This window comes from Wyeomyia smithii, chromosome 1 (assembly GCF_029784165.1).
Source record: "Wyeomyia smithii strain HCP4-BCI-WySm-NY-G18 chromosome 1, ASM2978416v1, whole genome shotgun sequence".
NCBI lineage: Eukaryota > Metazoa > Arthropoda > Insecta > Diptera > Culicidae > Wyeomyia > Wyeomyia smithii.
Window position 1 is genome coordinate 160423158 of NC_073694.1, and position 26791 is coordinate 160449948.

At 41.4% G+C, this 26791-nt stretch overlaps 2 protein-coding genes across 2 annotated transcripts; both read right to left on the reverse strand.

The window, feature by feature from the left end:
* Positions 1–20491: 20491 nt before the first annotated feature.
* On the reverse strand, positions 20492–22981 carry LOC129717314 (uncharacterized). Its single transcript, XM_055667179.1, has one exon. The coding sequence runs from the start codon at positions 22979–22981 to the stop codon at positions 20492–20494; it is 2490 nt and encodes an 829-aa protein (XP_055523154.1).
* Positions 22982–23226: 245 nt separating this feature from the next.
* LOC129717315 (uncharacterized) lies at positions 23227–25287 on the reverse strand. The gene has a single exon (XM_055667180.1). The coding sequence runs from the start codon at positions 25285–25287 to the stop codon at positions 23227–23229; it is 2061 nt and encodes a 686-aa protein (XP_055523155.1).
* Between the last annotated feature and the right edge of the window lie 1504 nt (positions 25288–26791).

Genomic DNA, 26791 nt, shown 5'->3' on the forward strand with positions numbered 1-26791 from the left:
CTGGCAAAGGCCAGTTTGGTGTTAATGCGGTTGTTGTTTTGGGGGCAAGCTGTTTAATTTCTTGTCGCAGTTCATCTATTGCGCTTGTAAGCGACGAGAGCGGTGAAGTTTCATCGGCTCGATGAGACATCATGCGAAAGTGTGAATTTTCAAAGAGATCTGCGCATTCATCACACATCCACAACAGATTATTCTTGTTTGATGCAAAATAATTCGACAGAGCACGAGAGACACCTGAGCACGAATTGTTCATATGAAACATCGCTCCACAATATCCACGGCATCGACAAAGTCGATGCCATTTATAGCATCATTACATTTTTTACATAATTTTGCCATGACTAGCGGGGATCGAAGAGGGAATGGCAACATGACCTACTCAAGTCGGGCTTTTCAATCGCGGATATTTTAACAGTGTTTTGAGTGTGTCAATTAAAGAGAATTATTAAAAATTGGCTGCAAGTGATAAAAACTAATATATTGCAGCATCTTGTGTTAAGGTGTTTTTAAAATAGTTGCAGAAATGTGAGAATTTTGAGTGAAAATAGTCTTTTAGAAGTGGTAGCCATGATGCGTAGCCCCAGCCCCAGCAAATGAAGGGAGTAACATGCAGCAGCTAAAGTAGTAGTTGTGATATGTGCTTGAAACTAAATACCGCTGCTTGCTTCGGGATGATGGTCTGTTCGTCAAAATGTTTGCTTTTGGTGTTATGCTTTTGGTGTCAATTCTATCGTATCGGAACAATTTTTCAATTCCCCCTCTTTGAGTTATCCAATTTTGAGTGAAGAGGCATTAGTGTTTGTGCAAAAAAGGCAAAAATATATGGAATTTTGGTTTAAGTTTGGTGTTAATGTTGTCTTGTGTTGGTGCCATAAAATGGTAATGAAACTGTTTACGGGACAATGAACTGTCGTTGCCAGGGTGCATAGTGCAAATAGCTCGAACAGCAACGGTGGAGTCGGTTGTAAGTCGGCAAATTGTCGTGTTAGTGAAATGTTGGTGTGTAGTAACGATCCTACCGGTGTTTAATCCTCCTTATGTTAGTCCGTGCGAAGCAGCGCGAATCGATACCACGGTTCAAAGCAAAAGCGGTAATTTGAAGATAAGTATCGGTGGTGATGTTGGTGATATTTTGTGTAAACATTATTGGTAGATTGGTAGGATGCCTAATATGTTGCTCAAAGTTTGTTAAGTTTACGAAACAGGCGAAGTCGAAATGTTGTGTTGTGGAGTTGTGCTCTTTTGATTTTTCGAGCTTTTGAGCAGATGTTTTATATATTTATATACTATGTCCTGATTATGACTAGTTTGGTATTAAAGCACCAAATTTGCGTTTATATTCTGGCGTCGTGCACATAGAATCGCGGTGATGGACAAGGAGAAAGTACTTTGTGAGCAAATTTAATGGTTTATGTTGATACACAAAAAATGTGCTATTTTGGCGGAGTTTTACCTGAGCGGCCTCATTTTTGCTTAACTAGGAGAGGTTTGTTTTCGGATCTTCGGCTGAAATAATTTAATAAATTTAAAAATTATTCAATAAAAAAAAGCTAGTTTCCTAGAATCCTATGTTGTTATTATATTTTTACGATTCAAATAACTAAAACTTAGACATAGTTGTGTAGGTATTTTGTCAAGCTTCATTTCATGATTTTTAGGTTTTTAAGCAAATATTGATTTTTAAGTGACTGTTGAGTTTGACTTTCGATGATTGTTCAGTCAGCCTGAAATAATCATGATTGGTTTGTCTTGTAAATAATTTTAAGACTTTTGATTATTATGTACATCTACACCTGATGTTTGCACTTAATGTTTTAGATGCACCAAGCTTTGCCATTTTTCTATCTTTCCAAGTGCATCACATCCATTATAAGGTAATGAATAACTCAACTTAGTAATGAGCCAACATAACGCATAGTATACCTCGAATCCGTCATCTACCGCGGTTTTGCACGGTCAGGCTTCAAATAGGGTTCTATCAGCCAATCATGTTCTCACCTTGAGAGCAATGATGTGGTTTGTGGAAGCTGGGAGTATGGTGCAGTGATAATACATGTGATCTTATGTTTCACTTTTTCGATTTTTCTAGCTTTTGGGCTGTTTATGTTTTGTATACTATGTTCCAACAAGGACTAGGTCGGCATTTTGTTAACAAACTTAAGACTATATATTGGTCAATATGGAAATTTGCATTTTAAATTATTTGTATGGCTTTGTATGCATGAAACTTTGCCAATTTTTCTATTTAATAGGCAACATTCGCATCGACAACTAAGAGAGAATCGGCGTGAAATGTCGCGTCCCGGAGTATCTGCGTCGGTAGGAGGAAATAGAGAGGTCCTGCATAGTGCTTCGATGTAAACCGCGTTTTCGGCTCGGAAAAATTTTACTTATATGAACGTTTTCGGAATATAATGATTTCGACGGGTATACCCAGATACTTGTTCATGTCTCACTGTGACTGTTTAACCGAAGATTTGGTCCGGCCGATAAATATCGCGATTAACGAAAACGCGATGTATACCTTCCAAAGAATCGCGTCGGCCGACGTGCATTCGTTTCTTCGAAAGTATTCGGGATTGACAAATAGCTGATTGGCTATATCGCGTGCGTAGTACGAAGAGGATCGCGACGTTTGGCAAGAAAAATAGTCATGATTAGTTTTCGTAATAAGCGCGCAACATTGTTATATTCTGTTTTTCAGGTGTGTTTTTCGCGGGATCCTATCGTTTTTTTTGGAGCAGACAAAGTGTGAACGAGAAACGTCGTTGATTGATCTGTTAGGAAGATAATGTCCGGTTGACCGAACGCCTAGAGACTCCGCGTCGATATCTTCATGAGGTCGAAAGGTCAACAACGCGCAATTGATTTCGGTGTAAAGAGGATCACCTTACGAGGAGATATCATATCATTTGAAATTGTTCCAATTTGATCAAAGGTCCAGTACTCTTGCGTACGGCTTATTGTTGCGGTGTTACATTGTCAAACTTGATAGGTTCGAATCGCATTATGAATACCGGGGCGGATATACTGAACCTGTTCGCGCGATACTTGTTCTAAAGAACCCGACACTCGAAACCAGCGCATCGTTTACCAAAACGAACCCTGCTGTGTACCTTGCCCTTTTTCCAACATCCCAGTGATTTCTCGTGGAAGTGCAGAGGTGTTCTCGGCTTCCAATAAGCGAGTATCACGTCAACATTTTCCTATACCAATTCCTTCTATGACCTGCATTCGGACGCGGCCGGCGCTGGTATTGCCTATTATAAAGATTAAGGTCACCAGCTTTTACACATTGAGGATGCATGTTGGTCCCAAGCATCATCTTTTGGTTCTCTGTGTAATTACAGCTGATCTGGCAATAACGGAGTAGCAATCGCGGGCGGTCAATCATGCTCATGCTCATGCTCATGCTCAATTTTGCCATGACTAGCGGGGATCAGGTCGCCTTCAAGCAGGCAGAACGAACAAAACGGATGATGCTAAGCTGCTACTCTAGCCAAACAATAGCAATGCCAGCAAGAAGCACTATGGGAGATCGAAAATCCTGAAATCTCGCACTATGACACTGTACTTCACTCTTCTGATGATCACAGGTTGATCAATTAAACGCACGAAAGTTCAAATGAATATTTCAGCAAGGTAGAACGGTAAAAATACCTAATCGAAATTGAGCAATAAAATCACGTAAACACAATGATGCAGTGATGCTTATTTGATAGGATGTTTCCAAAAATATCTGTATTGGATGGTATTTGTGGTTCCCATGGTTCTGTGGTTAGCGATGTCGATCGGCTAGCTCTCCCACACGGTTGTGATATCGGGTTCGATTCACGATCAGGCTGAGGATCTTTTCGAGCTGGAAATTTTCTCGATTCAGCACTGGGGCACGATGTATCGTTGTTCCTATCCTACACATGCAAAATGTACCAAAAAAAGAAAATCGATAATAAATTATCTCAACCAATATAGGTGATCAGGCTAGCGTGCGATATTGTTTATTTGGCCTTGTTTTCACCTCCCATCGGTTAAAATCTGCGTTCAAATCAAGGCTCTATATTTTTCATACAATACAATAGTTATTATCGGAAAATCACGAATTTCCGCATTTTGGTGGACTCTTAGCTAGCTTTTCAATACATTGATGCATGAAGGAAAGAAAACTGTTAAAAATAGCCTGAGTTATCAACTTTTGAAAGTGGACAATTTCCGTGGCGCTCTCGATGATTTCGGTTCCATATTGTAGCCGTAAGACGTAATTCTACGTCAAAAACGTAACGCTCGCGTAGGCAAAAGTCTGCAAAAATATGCACACATTACTAAAAAATCTGAGCAAATAAAAGGAGACTCAGACAAAAATCTGCAGATTCCATGGAAAAACTTCAAATATCTGATTGTTAAAAAAATCTGCACACGGATTCTAAAAATCTGCTTTTTGCAGACTAATCAGACTAAACTTCTGTTACCCCTGTACGCGATCGTAGTGTTCACGTTTAATGCGGCGGGTTAATTTTCGAGCACTTCGTGAGTCATACACAGAGAGAAAAACACTTAACCTTCATTGCATCCTGAAAAAACTTACGTTGTTTACCCTGGTGTGTGGTTTTCCACACATACAACATTTAAATTTGTTTTGGACAAGAAACAACTTAATTTTGCTCCAAACTTATTTTTTTTTCTTGAGTGCATACATACCTGAAGCTATAGGTACCAAATAATCCTGTTTCGAAAATCGAATGAGGTATGTATGTGTGCGGAAGTATGTGTATGTGTGTATATTTTCATTCTTACGACCATTATATCTCGATTTTTTCAGCATCGGCTGAACCGATTCGATTGTTCTTCTTCGAGTTTGAAAGAGCTTAAAGTCTTGTTATTTGACGAAAAATATCGTTTTGATTCGAAGGTTCATTCAGAAATGACGTAACGAAATGTGGTCAGCTTGTATAGGAACTAATAAACTAACCGATTTTTTCTTCCAGCGGTTTGACTGATTTGAGTCCTTTTGGTGCTAGATGCGTTTGTTAGGATTTGGAGGGTAGATTTTTATTCAAAAATATACTTGAAATTAAATGACAACTTCGAAAGATATGTTGAAAAAAAAAAAAAAACAAAACGTGTGAAAACGCCTAGTACATTGCAGTATCTTGGAGGTAACTAATTGAATGATATCATGCGGAGTGTACAAAAACAATCTTGAAAAATACATTTGGATTATCTCAGCAATGGATGTATTGATTTGATTCCTTGGCTGCAATTGGAAGGGCTTGAAGGCCATTAGGTCATCATCGGACATTTGTTTGATCCGATGGTTCATGCAAAAGTTACAAAACAAAACGTGTTTACATGATATGAGACCAATTAAACATGCCATGATAGCAATTGAACAAAAAATAAATCCTAACATCGGTTTGACCAAATGAAGCAATTTGGTGCTAGGAATGTTCGTAAGAATATTCTGAAATCTATGCTAAGCAAAGTAAGCAAAGCCTTGGTGCTACATTCTGATTCGTTCATTATACACAGACTTCGCAGTCGAATGTTTAATGTAAAGGACAATTGCGGGACTAGCGTTACGATCCTACTAACACTAACAGTTTCTCCCGAGCCGAGACTCGAACCCACGACGACTGGCTTGTTGGACCATCCTGGGAGATCCATTGTAAATTTATTTCAATATACCTAAAAATGCGAGTATACATGTCTTGCAGTAGACATAGAACTGTGTAAATGTTGAACACTGCTCAACCAGGCTGTGCAAACACTAAATAGGTACTTTTAGCACTAGCGTATTCGTAACCCATATGTGTGAAAATTCTCACACTGGGATGAAACAGATAAACACATACTTTTACACATGTCCCACGTAGCCTTTTGATTGATTTGATTCTGATGCGAATTACAAGAATGCACCTTTATACATTTCTAAAATCAGTCAAACCGTTGGAAAAAAATCAATTAGTTTATCAGTTCCCATGTAAATTGATCACCTTTTGTTACGTCATTTTTGAATGAACCTTCGGATCAAAACGATATTTTCCATCAACTAACTAGACTTTAAGCTCTTTCAAACGCGTCTAAGAACAATCGAATCGGTTCAGCCGTTGCTGAGAAACTCGAGATATATTGGTCGTAAGAATGAAAATATACACACATACACATACTTCCGCACACATACACACCTTATTCGATTTTTGAAACAGGATTAATTGGTACCTATAGCTTCAGGTATGAAAGCACTCAATGAAAAATAAAATATGTTTGGGGCAAAATTAAGTTGTTTCTTGTCCAAAATAAATTCGAATGTTGTATGTGTGGGGATACACACACCAGGGTAAACAACGTAAGTTTTTAAATATCTCATCAACCAAAAATATTTTTCCCTTGGAGAAAATGTATTTTGTGTAAGATTGATGGTTTAGCAATTGTCAAGAAATTTCATCAAAATCGATCGAGAAGTTTTCGAAAAAAAAAATAAAAACAAAATTCATTTGTGTGGTTTTCCACACAAGGGTTCAACGAAGGTTAAGAATTTCATAAGTTACAACTTATGAACATCAGACACTTATGCATTACATACAAGCTTATAAATTTCATAAGTATATTTTAAGATTTTTATATAAACGTCATGTGCATCCCATACACGTAACTTATGATTTTCAAAGGTTGGTCTGTCTTTTGGCTTTCTCAGTCTTTAGGGAGGAAAAACACGACAATTTAGCAAAATTGCCCGACGTTTCGGCCGTTTTGGTGGCCTTTTTCAAGGGAAACTTATGATTTTCATTAACTAACGTCAACAGAGTGAAAATTCCATATTCATTAGGGTGGGGAATTGTTATATGGAAAAAACGAAACTTGATAGCAGAAAGCCAGAACCAAGTTTTTTTTGTTCTATTTTGGGCCCCAAACAATCCTGAATTTATTGGAAGTTGCTTTTGTCTCCGCTTGGCGCATTGCATTTTAAATTTATATGGAGATTTGTATGGAAAAACCAACATTTTTGCATTTTCCATTCTAAAGAGCTCAAAATGGCTCAAATCATAGGTTTCATGACTTCAAATGTTAGGTTTTTTGATGCCCAACAACTTGGCCGAAGATATTAAATAGCTAGGGTGTGCCAAAAAAATACTAGAGCTGTTCAAAGTTGCGTATGTCGAAATTTATGTTGCAAATCATTTTTTCTGCCAACACTGCAAGTATACCGGCGTCAGTCAGATTTCCATCAGAGGCATGGGCGTAGCCAGAATTTAAAATAGGGGGGGCAAGCTCTTTGAAATTTTAGAAGTAAAAATATGGTACACTAAGGTCGCTTTTTACGCGGTTGTTTTTACGCGGCTTTTTTACGTGGATTCCGGAATTTACGCGGATTTCGAAATTTACGCGTTTTTTTACACGGCACGTATCCCCCGCGTAAAAAGCGACTAAGTTCATTTAAACCTTCGGACATATTATTTTGGCGACGAGGATCTCAAGAATCCACGAACATGGCAGAAGATAAAGTTGATTAGCAGCCGCAACCGGGAGTTCAAGATATGATTCACAAGATGGCCCAAATTTTACAGCGGATAGCGGTCCAGCAGCAGCAGCGTCAGTATTAAACCCCGGAGCAGATTTTGGAGTTCCTCTCTTCGAACATCATCGAGTTTGTCTTCGACGAAGAAAACGGAGTTACGTTCGGACGTTGTTGTTTAACCGCTACCAGGACGTTTACTTCTCCGGAAGCTGGACACTACATCCTGTCATAGCTTCCCAAGGACGTGAAGATTGAAGACACAGTCAAGATTCTCATTAAAATCTTCGGGCATCAAACGTCAAACGTTCCGGAAGCGGTTCACGTGTCTTTCCACAATTGTTGTTGACCCGATTGTCTGCCGATGAACACTCAGCAAGCAGAGAGCACTCAACCGCTGTTCAAGTATTGTTGACCTCAGCCAGGTTTTCACCCGACGTAATGTGCCGAACGAGCGTTCAATCGCATGTTTCCATGGTAGAGCAAGTGCATTTTTAACTGCTTTCTCAGTCGCAGGAAAGAAAGAACGGGCTTTAGCTAGCAGGTCTATAACATCCAACTTTTCAAAGTTCTTACGATCTGCTCTCATACTGCTGCAATGTTAATACAAAACTTCCACCTCTCCAACAAAATTGTCAACTTCATGAAAAATTACGAAATTTTCGGTTTTGCGCTTGAATTCTTTCAACGACATGCGTATTACGTTAGCGGGATGCAGCAGGGACAACGTGTAGGCAGGTGCACTATCTTCATCGTACCGTGTTTTCAGCGAGGTTACAAGAGAATCAAGGTAAGGAATTGTCACGGCTTGGTTCCAATACTCCAAGCTAGTTGATGCAGGCGAATTTGCCCGATACTTTTGCCGCTGCAATATCCTTGGTGGATCAACTAAAAAACCTGTGCAATTCCACGCAACATAGCGCAAGCATTTCAATCAATTATTTTTGATCTGGCTGTTACTTTACACAGATGTTTGTGTTATTAGAATTATTGATAATAAAATTCTGCACCAATGTCAACATTTAGGGGGGGGGGGGGCAATGCCCCCCCCCTTGCCCCCTGGCTACGCCTATGATCAGAAGTAACCTCTGAAACACGTTGTAGATTCTACCTACGTCAAGAATGTTGACAATTTATTGATTTTTCTGTTTGCTTGATCCAAACTCGCTACGACAGGTTACTTCTGATGGGAATGCTACTGACGACGGTACATTGGTAATTTTGGCAGAAAACAAGATTTTCTGCATTTAAATCGACATACTCAACTTTGAACAGCTATAGCTCTTCTTAGGGACATTCTAGATCTTCAGTGTCTTCTGCAAAGTTGTTAGGCATCTAAAATACTATACTTTAACATAATGTAGTGCATTATTAGAGCATAATTGAGCTCTCTAGAAAGGTTAATGCAAAAAAAGTAGGTTTTCCCATATGAATTTTCATACAAATTTGAAATGCAATGCGCCAAGCGGAGACAAAACCAATCGACATCCGGTAAGTTTAGGGTTGTTTGGGACCCCAAAAGGAACCAAAAAAACTTGGTTCTGAAAAATCGATCAATTTTCCCCACCCTAATATTCATATCCAGGGATGAAGATTATCACCCGCGTTAATTTTTTTCGCAAGCGAATTGCTCACTTAATAGGCACAATTCTGAACAACTGTGTATGACGAATTTGAAGTTCTCAAGTAGTACTACAACATTGTCGAGAAGAGTATTGTTCGTACTTATACACCGGAGCTGTGATAGGACATTCTGGCAAATTATCGCGATAATTTTCTTAAATCTGCCCTCACGGCTCCGGTGTTTGAGTACGAGCAATACTTTCTTCGACAAAGTTGTAGTACTACTTGAGAACTTCAAGTTCGTCATACAAAGTTTTTTAAAAATGTGCATATCAAATGAGCTATCGGCTTGCGAAAAAAATGAGCGTGAGTAATAATTTCCATATTAAATAATATAATATAATATAATCTTATAAAATCTGCAGAAAAAAAGAACAGAATTGCTGATTTTATTGCTATGCACCGTCAGATAAGTGTTTGAAAGTTTGCGAAAAAGCTAAGCTGAAATTTGCACAGCTGGTATCTACAAGTTAGGTAACTTTATTGGTTTAGTTGAAAAAAATTTGAAATAGTGGATAAAGAGTTATGCTGGAAGTCGGTTGTTATGCTTCGAAAATGTAGAACCCTGGTCTGGATGTTCAAACGTATCTTCCTCCTCGATCTTGATTGCAATATGCTGGAAAGTCGAGCGTGAGTCTTGTCGACTACGAGATAGTGATCTGAGTCAACGTTCGACACATTTTAGGAGACACGGCCCAGGCGAAATGGAACATGGAGAAGAGATCAGTTTGAAGCGCCATTTTATCATAGAACAAAAGTATGTAGTTCAACCAGCTCCTAAAGCTTTAAACGATCGTATGAGAATACTGAATACTGAGAATTTTAATGATGGAGAGTAGATACACGCAATTCCCCTTTGTTATAGTAAGGTAACCCAATCAGAAAGAAAAAACAAAAATGTAACAGAGGCTGTTAGTTTGTTATGTGAAAAACCTTTCAAGTTGTGTATAAATTTTGATCCCGTTAGGTGTTAAAATAACAGAAATCATAACAAAAAATATTCTACTAATATCAAACCCATATCATACTTTGTTACTAACGTATCATCTTTCTAACAAAATTAGATAGCACATATATCAGTATAATAACAACCATTGTTATAAACAACAGGTTTTGATAGAGACGCAAAAATTTTTAGATTTGTTTTAGAACAACTTCATTTCTGGATTTGTTATTATAACTTGTTCAGTTTCAATTTTGTTATCAAAAGCAAATAGGAAAATACAAAATCGTATCAAAATATGTTATTTGTATCTCCCGTTGATAGAATTTTGTAATTTTTTAGTTATGCTCTTCTGATCGGGAAACGAGTTCTGGTTACATTTAACATGTGAACGATATGCGATTTTTAATTACAGGGTTTAACAGGGAAACAGAGTACAATCTGGATATTTTTGTTGTTTTTACATTTACTTTTACATTTTCACATTGTATTTAACATTATTTATAAAAGAGCAGTACCAAAACATGTCAAAGTAGCAATTATTGATCTATTGACAAAAATGGTTGTTTTGAAGTAAGGTTAATGTTAATATATTATCAGTTGAGGTAAAACTAGAAAAAAGCAAAATCTTCGATTTCGCGATGTGCTACACTTTTGAAACAAGCTTCAACCCGTTACGACCTATTGTTTTGCAGAAACCAGTCGCGATCACAATGTTTATAAGTGTAAAAAGAAGAGTATACAGCGTTTAAGTAACTATGACTTTTAAACAAGAAAAATTATCAGTGGGTACCAAACTTAGCAATTTAGTAGAGATTTGAATGGTGCACCCTGTAATCATACGTTAACATTCGACGTTTCCACCCGCCAATGCAATAGGTCCACAAAAGGGAACATCCATAAATGAAGTAGTTTTTTTAGTTCTCCCCCTCCCCCGTCGTAGCATTTCGTCACAAAGTTAGACCCCTCTAGATAATTACGCAGCTTAATAACAACCCCCCTCCCCTTTATGACATTTTTTTGCACATTAATAAAAAAACACAAGAGAGTAATAAAAATGACCCTGAACAAACAAAACAGAAATAAAACAGAACAATTAGGAAAAATCCTATTTTTTATATCCACCACGTAGCTTGGCTTGACCCCCCACCATCCCCCTCGTCACATTCCTTCTCAAAACTGCAAACCTCCCCCCCATTGAAAGCTACGTCATTTATGGATTTTTCCCAAACAGAATTAATGTACTTAAAATTGCCCCACGACAATAAGCTTAAATGCATCTGGACAAGAAACGAACAAAATATATTTTCCCCCGTAGATGACACTGATCAGTGATGAAACGTCGGACAGTATAAAATTTGTCGTTCTACTTATTTGACTGCTTTTTAAATGTTTTGACAACCCAAATGCAATGTTGACTTTTATGGACCCTCTAGTGCCCATGCCCGCCTTCAGACGGGCTTTAGTAAAATCACTATAAATCTATGTCACGGCTCTGTTTCTGATTTTGATGGTGAAGGTCTCACCGGTTCTCGAGATTACTTCTTATGGGCCGGTTAATGGCGGTTCCAACGCAGCTCTAACTCTATCTGTTCTTAGAAAAATATGTGTACATTTTGCGAGATTTTTGCCTTTCTCCTAGAAAGGTATAGCAATCACAGCAAAATCGAAGATATAAAAGCGCTCCAAAGGGCCGAATGGCATATATCACTCGACTCAGTCCGACAAGCTGACTATTTTGTGTGTGTGTGTGTGTGTGTGTGTGTGTGTGTGTGTGTGTGTGTGTGTGTGTGTGTGTCTGTGACTAATATTACGTCAAATTTTATATGTTATACTTCAATTACAACATCAATATTTTAGAACCCAAAAAGTGAATATACCCCAAAGTCGCTTTTTACGCGTTTTTTTCACGTGGGTTTTTTTACGCAGATTCCGGAATTCAAGCGGTTTTCTTTACGCGGATTCCGGAATTCACGCGGTTTTGTTTTTCGCGGCTTCCGGGAATTACGCGGTTTTTTTTTTGTGCGGGTTCCGGAATTTACGCGGTTTTTTCTACGCGGCACGTGTCCCCCGCGTAAGAAGCGACTTTAGTGTATCTTTATTGTATTGAAGCGTTCATGTACATCTATTTTAACAAATAATAAGTTTGGATGAGAAAGGCTGGGTTTGACCGCTAGGTGGATTAATTTAGGTTTTCGGTATATACACGTGTCATTTCGTATCATTATTGTTAGAAGCAGGGCGGGTCATGAGCGAATCTAGCTTTTCTCGTAGGTTGGCGACAAATCTTTCGCTTGTGCCCCGAAGGGGTCGTTTTCCGACCATTGCTCCAGAAATACGGATGGTTGTGCCATAGAGCATTTCAAAAGATTTTTTTTTTGTAGCTTAAGTATTTATGCTAAATATTAGTAAATAATGAGAATGTGTGTCCAATCACAAATGGTCACTTCTCAACAAAGTTAGAAATTTGTAATTTTAATTGTTAGGATTTGTTTGCTTTCGCAATTAGGACTTATCATTCGTAAGGATTTAAACCTACTTGTCAGAAAAGGGGAAGTAAACTTACAACTAACTTAATTGCTAACTTATTGGCTATAAAGAGAGCTTATCGTAGCAATTGAGGATTGCAACGATTTTTGTCGAAAATTGTTGATAATTTCATTTGACATAGCTTCTAATGGTTCAACACCAGTAAGTCTATGTAATTCGAGTGTACCAAATCAAGGAGGACGCATTTTCAGAATTTTATTTTGAATCCTTTGGAGGCATTTCAAAAGCTGATGTTTCGTTGCGCAGTGCAATTCGCAAACCTAGCAAGACTAGTGGCAGGGCTTCGGTTCAACTTTTTTTGTACGATTCTAGTGCAGTTTTGAGCGGTCTATACCAGCATTCGAACATACCGTTAGCTCGAGGGTGGTAAGGCGGGTGTGCAGTCGTTCTAATCCCAGCAACTCAGACAGCTCTTTCTCCAGTTGCGATTCGAACTGTCGACCTTGATCTGATGTCAGCTTACTTGGAGTACCAAATCTTGATATCCACACTTTGACGAAAACTTTAGCTACAGTTTCTGCAGTCATATCGGGGATGGCCACTGCTTCTGGCCACCTACTGAAGCGGTCGATCATGGTCAGAATGTGACGCATACCATTAGAAATTGGCAAGGGACCTACGATGTCTCTGTGTGAAAGTGAGCAAACTGTTCGTCCAGTATTTCGATTTTTTTATGGCTCTGATTTGGTATACTTGGTAGCCCAATGGCTTCTAGGCACCGTTTGATAGTTGCTGCAATACAGCTCCAGCAGCTGTATCTGACACGTCGACTGACAGTGATAACTGGGAATTCGAGTCGTGATAATCCAAAGTTGTGGCTTCTATCAGAGGCTGTTTGCATTTCTGGAAGGCGGTTTCAGCCTCGTCGGTGCACAAAATAGGTGTTTTGTCGTTCTTTTTGTTCGACGGTATCAGTTTACGTAGAGGTAGCTGAATTTCAGCGGCATGAGGAAGATATCGACGATAGTAATTTACTAGGACTAAAAAGCGTCTCAAATTCTGCACTGTACTAGGTTTCGGGTACTCCGCAATTGCTGCTACCTTTTCCGGAACTGTTTTGCAACTATCGATGGTGATTATCTGCCCTACAAAGCGCACCTTTTCCTTTCCCAGTTGGCATTTATCAGGATTGATTTGAAGATCTTCGCCGATGACAAAGCTATAAGTAGGTCATCTAGGTAGCCAACTCCAAAGAGGAGATCGAAAAACAGATTGTTTATAAAACTTTGAAATGTTTGGCCAGAATTCTTCAGTCCGGGAGGCATTACAAGAAATTCGTATAGGCCCAGTGGCATGATGATGGCAGTTTTTTCGACATCCCTCTCGTGCATGGGAATTTGATAATATGCGTGTTCGAGGACGAGCACTGACAACATAGTTTTTCCTCGCAGTGCTTTGGAAATATCGTAAATATGTAGTAAGGGATAGCGGTCTCCAATGGTAGAATCGTTAAGATTTTTGCAATCGCCTACGATTACAAAAAAATTCGAAGTGGTTGCTCGAGGTAGGCCATTTGTTGCTTCAACACCATTTCACCTTAATGAAAACTTTCAAGGACGAGTTTTTTTTCACAATGAATCATTTTCTTGCGAGAGCGCCATGAACAAATATCAAAAGTTGACACAAACTGTGACATACTATATATCTGCGCCAGCTGACAATTCAGATAAAAACTTCATTATCCCTCAAGCGACCTGGAAATTTTATAGAGCACATTCTAATAAAGATTAAAACTATTTGTAATCGCCTTATCAGGCAGGCCTTGATAATTCCTAGCGTCTTGATGAATCGTATGAACTTCTGTTAGAAATAACACTGTGTAAACTCGCTTCTGTGGATAGGGGTTTGAACCTTCAGGCGTCTGTGCTCTGAACCAATCCATCATCAAATATGCTTATTGCAATCGAATTAAATAGTTTGATCATCAATATTCAATTCAGCTTTTCCAAGCATTTTCAATGTAAATAGAACCGATTTTGAATATTCTCATAGCAGAAATCACTTCTTTGTAGCACATTTTGAACTGGAAAGTGGTCAGGGTGGAGTCGCCCCTGTCAACCGTCGCAACTAATCTTGAGGGATTTTTAATCTTCTGTTTCGAAAAACGGAGGAAATGGGAAAGCTCAAGGTTTCCCCCTGAAATGTTGTTGGCTCGCTCCGCTATCGCTTTCTCGTGTGCGAAAACTATCCACGTGCATCAAAGGTAGCAGAAAAAAATGCCGACTATGTAGCTCTAAGGTGCCAAACGGACGACCGCCAGAGTGTAGAAAGAGGACCGCAACCGAGAAAATCCATACTCTATAGAAATCATTCCTCATTGCACAGTGCATGATGATGTGGTTTCTGGTGGTGCGATGAGAGTTTCCCGGCCCGACGGAGAGGTGGAAACCAGAATGCCACAGAGCTCTTCGGATGTTCCAAACCAGACCACAAGATTGCTTTAGTCGATGCGAACGAAACGATGTGTAATGCAAGTTGGTTTGATGGTCTTGTACCGTGAGGCTAAACTTGCTAATCAAGACTACGGTAGCATCGGTGTTTATAGTATTGCAGTATAATTTAGGAGCGGATGATTTATCGTTGATCAATGAAGAAATAATTTCTAATGTGGGAAGAAGATGACCGGGAGCGACAACCCTGACTCGGATTAATTAAGTTGAGCAGTTTGAACATATTTATCACCACACTCACTTCCAAGGTTGGATCCAGCCCAAGTGGGTCGTCCATAGCATAGCTACTTAGTAGCTGTAGGATGGAAATAGATTAATTGATTATGATGTCAGACCGAAAGAGGGTGTGAATTTTCTCACGTCCTCTGTGTTCTTGTGAAAATACTGCTAGCCCTACAACTAGTACAGTACCACAAGGAAGACGGAAAGCAAATTAACTTCGTTCACGTCAGCACACTTAAATTTCATTTGCTCCAATTCGGCTAACGAGAAGGCTACAAATAACTTTGCCCTGTCATCGTTGGCTAATCAGCACCGTCAGGTAACTGGGTGATTATTTCAAGACTGAGTTTAGAAGCTCTTCAGATAATGATTGGTTTTCGCTGTGATGTTGGCGATATTAACAACGGATGAAGAATGTTCTTTTACGTCAGAAATTTTCATGGTCGTTTGCACATTTCATGAGGAAGAAATCACAGTAGAGCTTTTTTTACTGCGATGGAGGTCAAGTTCGAATATTGAGAGCGGAATGTTGGTTAAAACCACAGGAAGATGTGCTCCTATCCTACGCACCTATCGCACAACTTATTATGACCAGTCTATCAAAACGACCTGATGCCTTCCGTGTCTCTTCCTTCCGAGTAACCTTTCACAAAGTGGAGAACTGACGAGAAGTGATAAAAATAAATTTCCGCTCTTCAGTGATTAATCGCGTTTTTCCAGCGTGAAATTAGCTGTGATCCGGTGTAGGCACAGTAATATGAAGCACACGTTTCCTGCTGACAGCTACCGGTCCGGGGGCGTGCTTAGTGTCGTCGTTATCGCAAAGCTCTGCAGTTAGGCCTGACAAAATGAGCGAGACGAAATTTTGTGATTGAGTTACCCAAAGGAGGGCCAACTTGTTCTATCAGTTGTCGACCCCTTTTTTGCTACTGATGAAATAATAAAAATATAATAAGACTCCCTTCATTATCTATTTTTATTTTCATTGAAATGACTCTTGAACATGTGATATTTTCGAGTTTTGTTCCATCATCTTTGTCATTCCCAACTTTGGAGAATTTTTATTAGTTGGGTGGATTATTGTGTTTTTCGAAAAATCAACTCGGCTGTTTCGATATTACTGTAGTATTTCTTCGCTTTCAAAAATCAGGTTAAAGCTTTATGAGTCTATTGTGAGCATTAAGAAACATTGAGAAAACAAGGAGCATATCACGACCACAAAGACACAACATAAGCCTATAAACACTGCAGCCAGAGGATTCAAGTTAAGTACTTGTTCCACGACTTTTTAGTCACAGCACAAGCTGTGAGTGACAGCACCCGTGCAGAGGCTGAGGAGGAGGTAAAAGCTTAGAATGAGGAACTTAACCTGATAACTAACTTCATTAAGGTGAGCAAGATACCGAGACCCGGCCGTTCATGGCGGTCATGCAGAGATGCCTTGATGACTGCCTCTCTCCGGATTGTTGAAAGCGACAGAGACTGGTTTTATTGTCGAAGGATATCTGCTTGGTAGATATCGCGGAAAAGATGCATTTGAGGATTATCCTCAAAAGACTGGTGAGCTACACAGAGGGTGTAAACCGTCTGGCAAGCAGCATGATCGGTTTTCAGGAGGATAAACCCACGGCGAGGCATATCCACAGTGCAATCAGCACCACAGCGAGGGAAGTGTTGGGTACATCTACGACAGCCACGTCTAATGAGTGGTTTGACGCTGAGTGCCAGCGAGCGACGGATGAGAAGAACCACACCAGAGTTCACATGTTAGCCACGGCTGTGACTCGTCAGAACGTATAAAGATACCAGGAAGCTAGAGCTGCTGAAAAAAGACTCAACCGCCGGAAGAAACGACAGCATTGGGAGCGCATTCTTGCGGAGGCGGAAGGTTACTTCTCTAGGCACGATGCGAGAAGCTTCTACAAGAAGATAAATGGAATCGTATCGTGCTATACACCGGATCATGCTGAGAGTTTGGTCCGATAAAGAATTGCCCTCGGGCTGGTTGGAAGGTCTCATATGTCCGATCTATACGAAAGGCCACCGCCTGGACTGTAGTAATTATGGGGGCATAACACTTCTTAACACCTTTTACAAAATTATCTCCGGCATTTCGTTCCATAGACTGAGGCCGTTGTCGGAGACCTTTGTTGGCGATTATCAATGTGGTTTTCGAGGGGGACGCTCCACTACGGACCAAATGTTCATGTAAAATTCCGAGAATTCGACCTGCAGACACACCATCTGTTCATTGACTATAGGGCAGCGTACGATACAGTTAAGAGAAATGAGTTATGGCGAATTATGCCCAAACATGGTTTCCCAACAAAACTAATTAGGCAGATACGTACCACCCTTGCACGTTCTACATCATGCATCAGGATAGCCACTGAGATATCGGACTCCTTCGTGACGTTAGATGGTTTGAAGTAGGGAGACGGGCAGTCAAACTTATTGTTCAAAATCGCATTGGAGGGTGCTATACGGAAGACCGGCGTGCAAAGAAGCGACAGCATCATTACGAAGTCTCACATGCTTCTCGGTTTTGCGGACGATATCGACATCATTGGTATCAACCGTAGAGCTGTGGAAGAGGCCTTCGGACCTCCCAGGAGGGAAGCTACGAGAGGACTCATCATTAACTCTGCCAAAACGAAATACATGGTGGCTGGTAGAGAGCGTGGTAGTTCGACGGATATTGGTGCTGAGCTGGTGTTAGATATGGATACTTTTGAAGTAGTCGACGAATTTATTTACCTGGGTACATTAGTGACATGTGGCAACGAGGTTAGTCGTAAGATGAAAAGGCGGATAGCAGCTGCAAACAGGGCCTTCTACGAATCGCGTAACCAGTTGAGTTCCCGTAGTCTGCAAACCCGGACTGAACTTGCACTTTACAAAACACTAATTCTTCCCGTGGCCCTCTACGGCCATGGAGCATGTACGCTGAAAGAGGCCGATCGGCGAGCACTTGGCGGTTTTGAGCGTAGGGTTTTGCATTCAATCCCTGGCGGCAAACTAAAAAATGGTGTTTGGCGCAGATGCATTAACCATGAAGTGTGCCAGGTGTACAAATCGGCGGATATAGTTAAGCGGATAAAACATGGCAGGTTGCAGTGGGCTGGGCATGTGGCTAGAATGCCGGAAGAACGACCATGTATTTGGTGGAAATTCCGATAGAGGCCGTCGACTTCGACGTAGGCACCGCAGTCGTTGGATGTGTGCGGTCGACGAGGATGCCCGCGAAATAGGTGTTAGGGGAGATTGGAGGATAACAGCCCAAGACGAAGTGACATGGCGACGTATTCTGGATTCGGCATTGGATCGATAATCGGTCTGTCGCCGTAAAAGTGAAGTAAAGTAATGTAAGTCCACGGTGAATGCTATCCTCTTGTCACCAATATGGCGGAGGTAGCACTCCAGCAATAGAGAAGAGATATCGATAAACGATAGATGTGAGTAATTTATTCGATAGAGCCAGCTGGAACTCCATACCCTACGCACTTCGTAGTGTCCATGTGCCGTTGTTATACAAGATTTTAGACAGGTGCTTTCAGAATCGAATGCGAATTTACATTATAGAGGAAGGTACCACAAGGTTCGATTGTGGGTCTGGTTGTTATGGAATGTTACGGTGTGTTGAAACTTGAGTTCTCTGTAGGTGTTGAGATTGCTGGCTTCGCAGCTCTAGAGATCTCCGATGACTCAATCAAAGAGGTTGAGTTGACGGCCAGAGAGTGCGGCAGATACGGGTAGTCATGTACTGGATACACTCCAGGGAGCTGCAGCTGGCGTATTTTAAGACAGAGGTCATAGTTGTGAACAACCGTAAATAATGGCAAAACGGAGTGATCAGTATTGGAGACTGCATCATTACTTCAGAGTGATTACCCGATCAGTCAAAAATATCAGGATTACAACAAATATTGATATTTTGTTAAGAACTTTTCGAATCAACTTGTGATCTAGGCTAAGTCCCGTTAATAGTTAAAATATCTGTTCGTTCTTCTTCGATAAAAGTCACTGGTCACAATTGTCGCGATCGCCAGAACTATTTATTGGCGCTGAACAAGCAAGAAGAGACAGAGTCCCAGATTCATGCGTATTTATAGGTAATCTGTTATCGAGAGAATTGATCTACTCTGCTATCACTGATAGTGCTCTGATATAAGTGTATTGAGAATAAAATTAGACACTCTATTGATCGATGAAGCTAACGTCAATTACAGAGTGGGTCTGCTGGACAAAAAACTACATAATTATAAACATACCGGCCGCCTTAGAAATATGCGGTATTTCTAAACTAATCTACTGACTAATCTAATGGCTATCGCAGAAAACATAACTATCTTACATATATATTTTCTTTTGACAATTGGTTTCTTCGTGTAGTATATTATGTGTACTAGATGAACCTTTTCCTGGTTGGAAGTGAGTGGGGTAAGCGTCTTCGATACAGCTGTTGCTGGATTGATGCGGGTGTATGTATGTGATGCGGGTTGCTGGATTGATGCGGGTGGCTCCCGCAGGCGCTTAAGCGCCTTTGATGGGGAAGCCTTAGTTCTTCCCTTCTGTGTGTGGTTGATCGTTGTCACGTATGGGCAAAATGCAGATTTTACTTATTGCCCGTGAGAAATTACCGTCCTTCGTTTTCACCATCACCACCCGGATGTTGCCGTCTGCTCCCTTATTGACATGCGTCACTCGACCGAGAGCCCATTTGAGCGGGGGAAGATTGTCTTCCTTCACCAAGACCATTGTCCCCACGAAAAGGTTGTTACGTTGCCTCGTCCACTTCGTCCTGTTGTGCAAGTCGGACAAGTATTGCGTTGACCATTTCCCCCAAATCCGCTGCAGGAAATCTTGTGCGCACTGCCATCGAGAAAGCCGATTCTCTGGAACCTCGTTGAGTACTGGCTCTGGTAGTGCGGTGAGTGGGCGTTGAACCAAAAAGTGCCCTGGAGTTAGTACTTCAAAGTCTCCGGGGTCATTACTCAAAGGAGTAAGAGGTCTTGAATTTAGACATGACTCTATTTGTACAAGTATCGTTTGAAGCTCGTCTGGGGTGAGAACCTTCATGCCGATTGTCCGTTTGAGATGCTGCTTCATGGACTTAACGGCAGCCTCCCACAAGCCGCCAAAATTAGGAGATCTAGGTGGAATGAACTTAAACTCGACACCGTCATCTGCTGCTTATGAGACAATTTGCTCTTGCGATCGCTGAGTGAGAAAAACCTTGCGCAGTTCATCTAGTTCACGCTTAGCTCCCACAAAGTTCTTGCCGTTATCGCACATGACGATCGACGGTTTACCTCGTCTCGCCACAAACCGTTTAAAAGCAGCTATAAATGCGGATGTCGTCAAATTCGCAACCAATTCGATGTGAACTGCTTTGGTAACGAGGCATACAAAAATAGCAGCATAGCATTTTAGCGGACCCTTCTTGCGATTTGCGTAATTTGTCTGGAACGGTCCGCAGTAGTCGACACCAACACGTAAAAACGGTGGGGCAGGTGTCACGCATTCTGAGGGTAGATCAGCCATCAATTGCTCGTGCACAGTTGGTTTGACTCGAAAGCAAAAGACGCAACGGTGAATGATTTTGCGGGCGAGATTGCGGATGCTCAATGGCCAGAATCGCTCTCGAACACTGGCAATGAGCAGCTGTTGCCCTGCGTGTAGCAGCTTATGATGGTAGTGCAATACGATAAGTTCAGTTAGCGGGTGATCTTTGTCCAAAATTATCGGATGTCGTCTTCCGGTTGAAATCTGCGCATTCGCAAGCCGGCCGCCGACGCGAACTATACCATCCAGGATTTTTGGGCAGAGTGAATTAATGCGGGATGTCGGTTTAACTTCGGTTTTTTGTAGCAAATCCTTGATTTCTTGTCCGAAACGCTCGTGCTGAGCCAATTTTACGAGATGAAGAAGCGATGTTTCTCTTTCGATGAACGTTAACTGTCCAGACCATCGGTTATCGCGATTGCCCTTGCAACAGTTGTGTTTGATTCTCAGAAACCATGCCACGAGTCGTACCAAGCTTGTTAACGACGATTTCAAACTAAATATCTCATTTGGGGGAGATACATGAGCTACCGTACAAACAGCAGAATGTTCTTCTAGTAGAGAAGTTGCGAAGTTTGCTTCAGAGATGTCCACACTCTGCGGCCACGCAGTTTCATCTCCTTGCAGCCACTGTGGTCCGCCCCACCACAGCTTATCGTGTATCAGTTGTTCGGCTGTAGTGCCACGCGAAAGAACATCGGCTGGGTTATCTGTACCTGGGACATGACTCCACCTTCCATTTTTAGTTGCGTGCTGGATTTCGGACACTCGGTTGGCCACAAACACTTGCCAACGCGATGGAACCGATGCAAGCCAATATCGCACTATCATTGAATCTGTCCAATAATGTTGACGGGCCGAAATCTTCAAACTGCTAACCACCTTCTCACTCAAATGTGTCAGTAGTAAGGCAGACGACAGCTCTAAACGTGGAATAGATTGCTTTTTCTTTCGCTTTTTCATATCCTCAAGCGGTGCGACTCTTGATTTCGCGGCAATCAGGTGCGATGTAACGCTTTCGTCGTGATGTGTGCATCGCAAGTAAATGCAAGCCCCGTAGGCCACTGTCGATGCATCGCAAAACCCGTGTAGCTCAACTGTGCGACAGTCGTTGTTGAATGCAATCCACCGCGGTACCTTCAAATTAACTAGATTCTCCAAGCCATGCCGAAATTCGTTCCACTGCATTTTGAGCTCATGTGCAAGTGTTTCGTCCCACGAAACCTTCTGCTTCCAGAGGGATTGGACGAATATTTTTGCTGTGATGACAATCGGGCCAACTAGTCCAAGCGGATCGAAAACCTTTGCCAGGTCAGACACGACAGTACGCTTACAAATTTCTGAAGAATTCCACTCAGGAATCCTGAATTTAAAGCAATCTAGACGGGGCTCCCAGATGAGCCCTAGTGTTTTTATTGTGGCACTCCATTCATCCAACTCAAATGACGTGCGATCATCTTTGAATCCGTCTGGTATCTGTTCTAGTATGGCAGGACAATTAGAACTCCACTTACGCAGTGTGAATCCACCTCCGTTCAATAGTGCTTGCATACTGGCGCACAGCCGCACACCTTCGTCGATGCTATCAGTTCCGGACATCATATCATCGACATAAAAATCTTCCGCCAGTACCTTCGCTGCTGCTGGATACTTGCTTCCGTCGAGTTCTGCTAGGCGTTTCAAGCATTTCGTCGCCAAATACGGTGCTGACGCTGTCCCGTAAGTGACGGTTTGAAGTTCAAAAATGCGAATAAATTCATTCCGATTCGCTCGCCAAAATATTCGTTGCAGCCGCCAATCGCCGGGCTGAACTCGTACCATGCGGTACATTTTTTCGATGTCGGCGACAACAGCATACCGATGTAGCCTAAATCGCAAAACAATTGCAAGCAAATCATCTTGCACCGTTGGACCGATCAAAAGAGAATCATTGAGAGAAATGCCACTGCTGGTGGTGCATGATGCGTCAAATACCACGCGCAGTTTTGTGGTTGAACTGTCAGGCCGAAGCACGTAATGGTGCGGTATATAATACTGTGGGGCTGTTGATTCATCGTCATCCGTCACCTCTCTCATGTGACCCAATCGCAAATATTCTTCAATGAACTGCTCATACATAGTTTTGAATATAGTGTTGCCTGCCAGTCGTCTCTCTAAGGCAAGAAAACGTTTCAGCGCAGTGTGTTTTGAATCGCCCAGTTTAAAAACGAGTGAATCCCTTTTCGGCAACGTCACAATGAATCTTCCGTTGGAGTCTCTGACTGTGGTACGATCAAACCATGCTTCACATGCTGATTCGTCTACCGAGTGAACACTGTTGGATCGACAAGTCTCAAGCTCCCAAAACCTCCCTACAAGTTCATCTAACCGTTCGCTGCACGTATTAGCAGTAACAGGTTGAGCGTGTCTGAATCATCCGAAATTTTCCCACAAACTATCCACCCAAAAAGAGTATTTTGCACAGATGGACCATCACTTCCAAGGTTGATCTTGTCTGCTGACAGTATGTCGTAAAATAATCCCGCTCCGATGATGATGTCTATCGAGCCTGGCTCGTAGAATTTTGGGTCTGCGAGGTTAATGTCATTTGGCAATTCCATACCGGTGAGATTTATTCTAGCAAGGGGTAGAGTTTGTGTTACTTGTGGCAGCACGTAAAACGTTTCATCTTCAACGAAGTGGGACACTCGAGAGCGGACTCGGGCGATAACAGATTGTTTGCATTTTTTGATTGCTTGCCCAATTCCACTGATAGAGAGATTTTCACGATATCGTTTGAACTTAAGCCTTTGAGACAAGTTCTCCGAGATAAAACAGAGCTGAGAGCCGCTATCAAGTAAGGCTCTGGCGAACGTTGAGTTTCCGAAGTGATCTTCGATGATTATGAGTGCCGTTGCGAGTAATATCGATCGTGGTGCTTTAATTTCACTAACAGTTAGAGCAGCATTGTGACTTGTGGTTGTGTTTGTGGCGAGTGGCGTTTGTACATGCATGCTTGAGGTGGCAACAGGACTGGATGATCGTTGCAGGGTGTCTTGCTGAGGAGTTTGATTGCGTGTTTGTTTTTGTGTTTGTGAGGTTGTTTGTGTCTGTGTCGTGTGTGGGTTCTTCGGATTCGTTTGCGGTCGCGGTGGCTGTGGAACTAGAGAATTACTATCAATCTGAGCTGAACCTTGATGCAGCATCGTGTGATGCCGCTGTCCACATATTTTGCAAGAACTCCTAGTGCAGAGCTTGGATACGTGTCCTCGTGATAAGCAGTTGAAGCATAGCCGGGCATTTTTAACTGCGTTTCTTCTGTCCACTACCTTCATTGTCTTAAATTTCGTGCACTGAAATCCCTGATGTCTCTCATCACTACAGAATGGACAGGCTGTTGGTGTACCTGTGTAGCTGCTCCCAACGCGCTGCAATTTTCGCGATTCAATTGATTGAAATTGTCTTGGTGCTACCGATTGTAATACAATGCAATGGTTTTTTAGGAATTCCAACATGACAGTGTACCTTGGGACGTCACGCGATCGATGTTCAGTTTCCCACAAACGCAGAGTAGTGTTGTCCAGTTTGCTAGCCAGCAGGTGAGCCAAAATCGTGCTCCATGATACAGTGTCCTCTCCTAGTTTGCTCAGCATTTGCAGATGCTTGTCGAATTCACTAATGACGTGGTTCAGTGATTCAAAGTTTTCCCTTTTCATTTGATCCACCGCTAACAGGGCGTCGAGATGAGATTTGACCAATAATTTCTTATTTTCGTATCGCGATTCCAATGCTCTCCAGGCTATCGAATAGTTGTTCGCTGTTAATTCGATCGATCCTATTTCTTGTAGCGCTTCTCCGGACAATGACGTGCGAAGATAGGTAAATTTGTCCACGTCGGAAAGTTGCGCATTGTCTGCTATCAGGTTCTTGAATGTATCTCTGAACGTCATCCAATCGCGCAAGTTTCCACTAAACGTTGGTAGTTTTAGCTCTGGAAGTTTAACGCGCATCATTGAAGCAGGGAAGTGATGCTGATTCACGTTCGGGGTGGGAACAATGTTGGCGGAATTCACTGCGTTTCGTGAAATAAGATCTGCCAACGACTGTTTCAACAAGAAATATTCACTCACGAAGTTTTTCAGGTGCATTCGATTTTCCCGCTCCCGTGTTTCTTTATTCACCGCCATTCTGCTGAGATGTGCCTCTTCCGACTCATCGGGATCTACGAACTCCTCTCCAGCATCGGTATCTTCTAGAAGCAGCTCTATTCGCGTCCGAATTTCACAGTACAGATCATAAACCTCATCTAACTTTTTTATACGAATCTGTAAAGAACTCTTGTCTCGCTCTTCTCTGTAATTTTGAACGAATTCCTTCATGGTGTCCATTACATTGTGCAGTTGTCGCTCCTGCCGTGTTAATTTGCGCAGCTCGCTATTAGACATATTGCACCTTTTACTCTCACTATGCTATTTTCACTGTCCCACAGCTTGACCGACCGAATACTTTTACGAAACCGAAAGAAATGACAGAACCCACCGACCTACAGACAGGCAATTTGTAGTAGAAATTTAACGTAATATATTGCCAACAAACCTCAACCTCAACTCAGTGGACAAAACCCTTTCTTTCCAGTTTAATATTAAACTATTGAATAAATTGCTTGATTTTATTGTTTCGACTCTTGGCCACATGCATAATTGCCAATTCGCAATGAAGGATCACTGATCATGCATTCAGTTTGCTACGTTTACTTATCTGTTCCTTTTAATGTAGGCACACGTGCAGACGATGACAAATGTTCCTTGAAATTCCAGACATTCCTCTATCAAATCGCTGCGCTGCAACCAACCACGTTGGAACGGATTAAAAGATTCCCCGACGAAACTAACGCAATGGCGGATTCACGCCACATGAACAAATCACTTCACTAGAGATTGTATGTCCACCGGGGCAATCCGGCTCGAAGGACCATTAAATGTTCGTTCTTCTTCGATAAAAGTCACTGGTCACAATTGTCGCGATCGCCATGAACTATTTATTGGCGCTGAACAAGCAAGAAGAGACAGAGTCCCAGATTCATGCGTATTTATAGGTAATCTGTTATCGAGAGAATTGATCTACTCTGCTATCACTGATAGTGCTCTGATATTAGTGTATTGAGAATAAAATTAGACACTCTCTTGATCGATGAAGCTAACGTCAATTACAGAGTGGGTCTGCTGGACAAAAAACTACATAATTATAAACAATATCAAAAATCCAAAATTCCTGCAGTAGCCTGCAGGAAATATACGGGGTGCTTAAACTTTGATCGCCGATTATTCGAAATAATGTTTTTGGCGCTTGGTTCGGTCTGGTCGCACGCCGACCAAATATGCTTCTAAAAACACACACATTAATGTGTATGAGAACAGAATTTATCATACAGAAGGTAATTTCTATCAAGTTCAGTTATAGGGTATAACTGCCTTCAATGAACCACTTAGTAGCGTAGCTGAAAATTTTGCAAGAAAAAGTGTAAATATCTAAACTAAATTAAGTATTTCATTATGTATAAACATGAAGTAACATGTTTATCATCTTTTCTGCATGAAAAACAACAAGATAATACCTCTATTTTCTTGTACTTTAAGAAATAAATCATCGTTTCAGTTTCCTTTAATGGGCCACCGTTTCCTTATTTGGACCACAACAATTTCCTAATTTGGGCCAGGTCTGAATAATACCTACATCTCTTCAACTGTAGCTGTCGCTAATGAAACTAACTATGGTTTACGCACTGAGAGTTCTGGATCTGGATCAACTGTAGACTGCAGCCGTTCTTTCGTAATAGGGAATTCTTTTCTGTGCCATCCGAGTTATCCAGCGAACATTTGAATCCTCTTCCGCGGCAGTCAATGCAGTTGGTTTACCTCTTCGTGGTTTCTTGACCACTTGCTGCTTGCA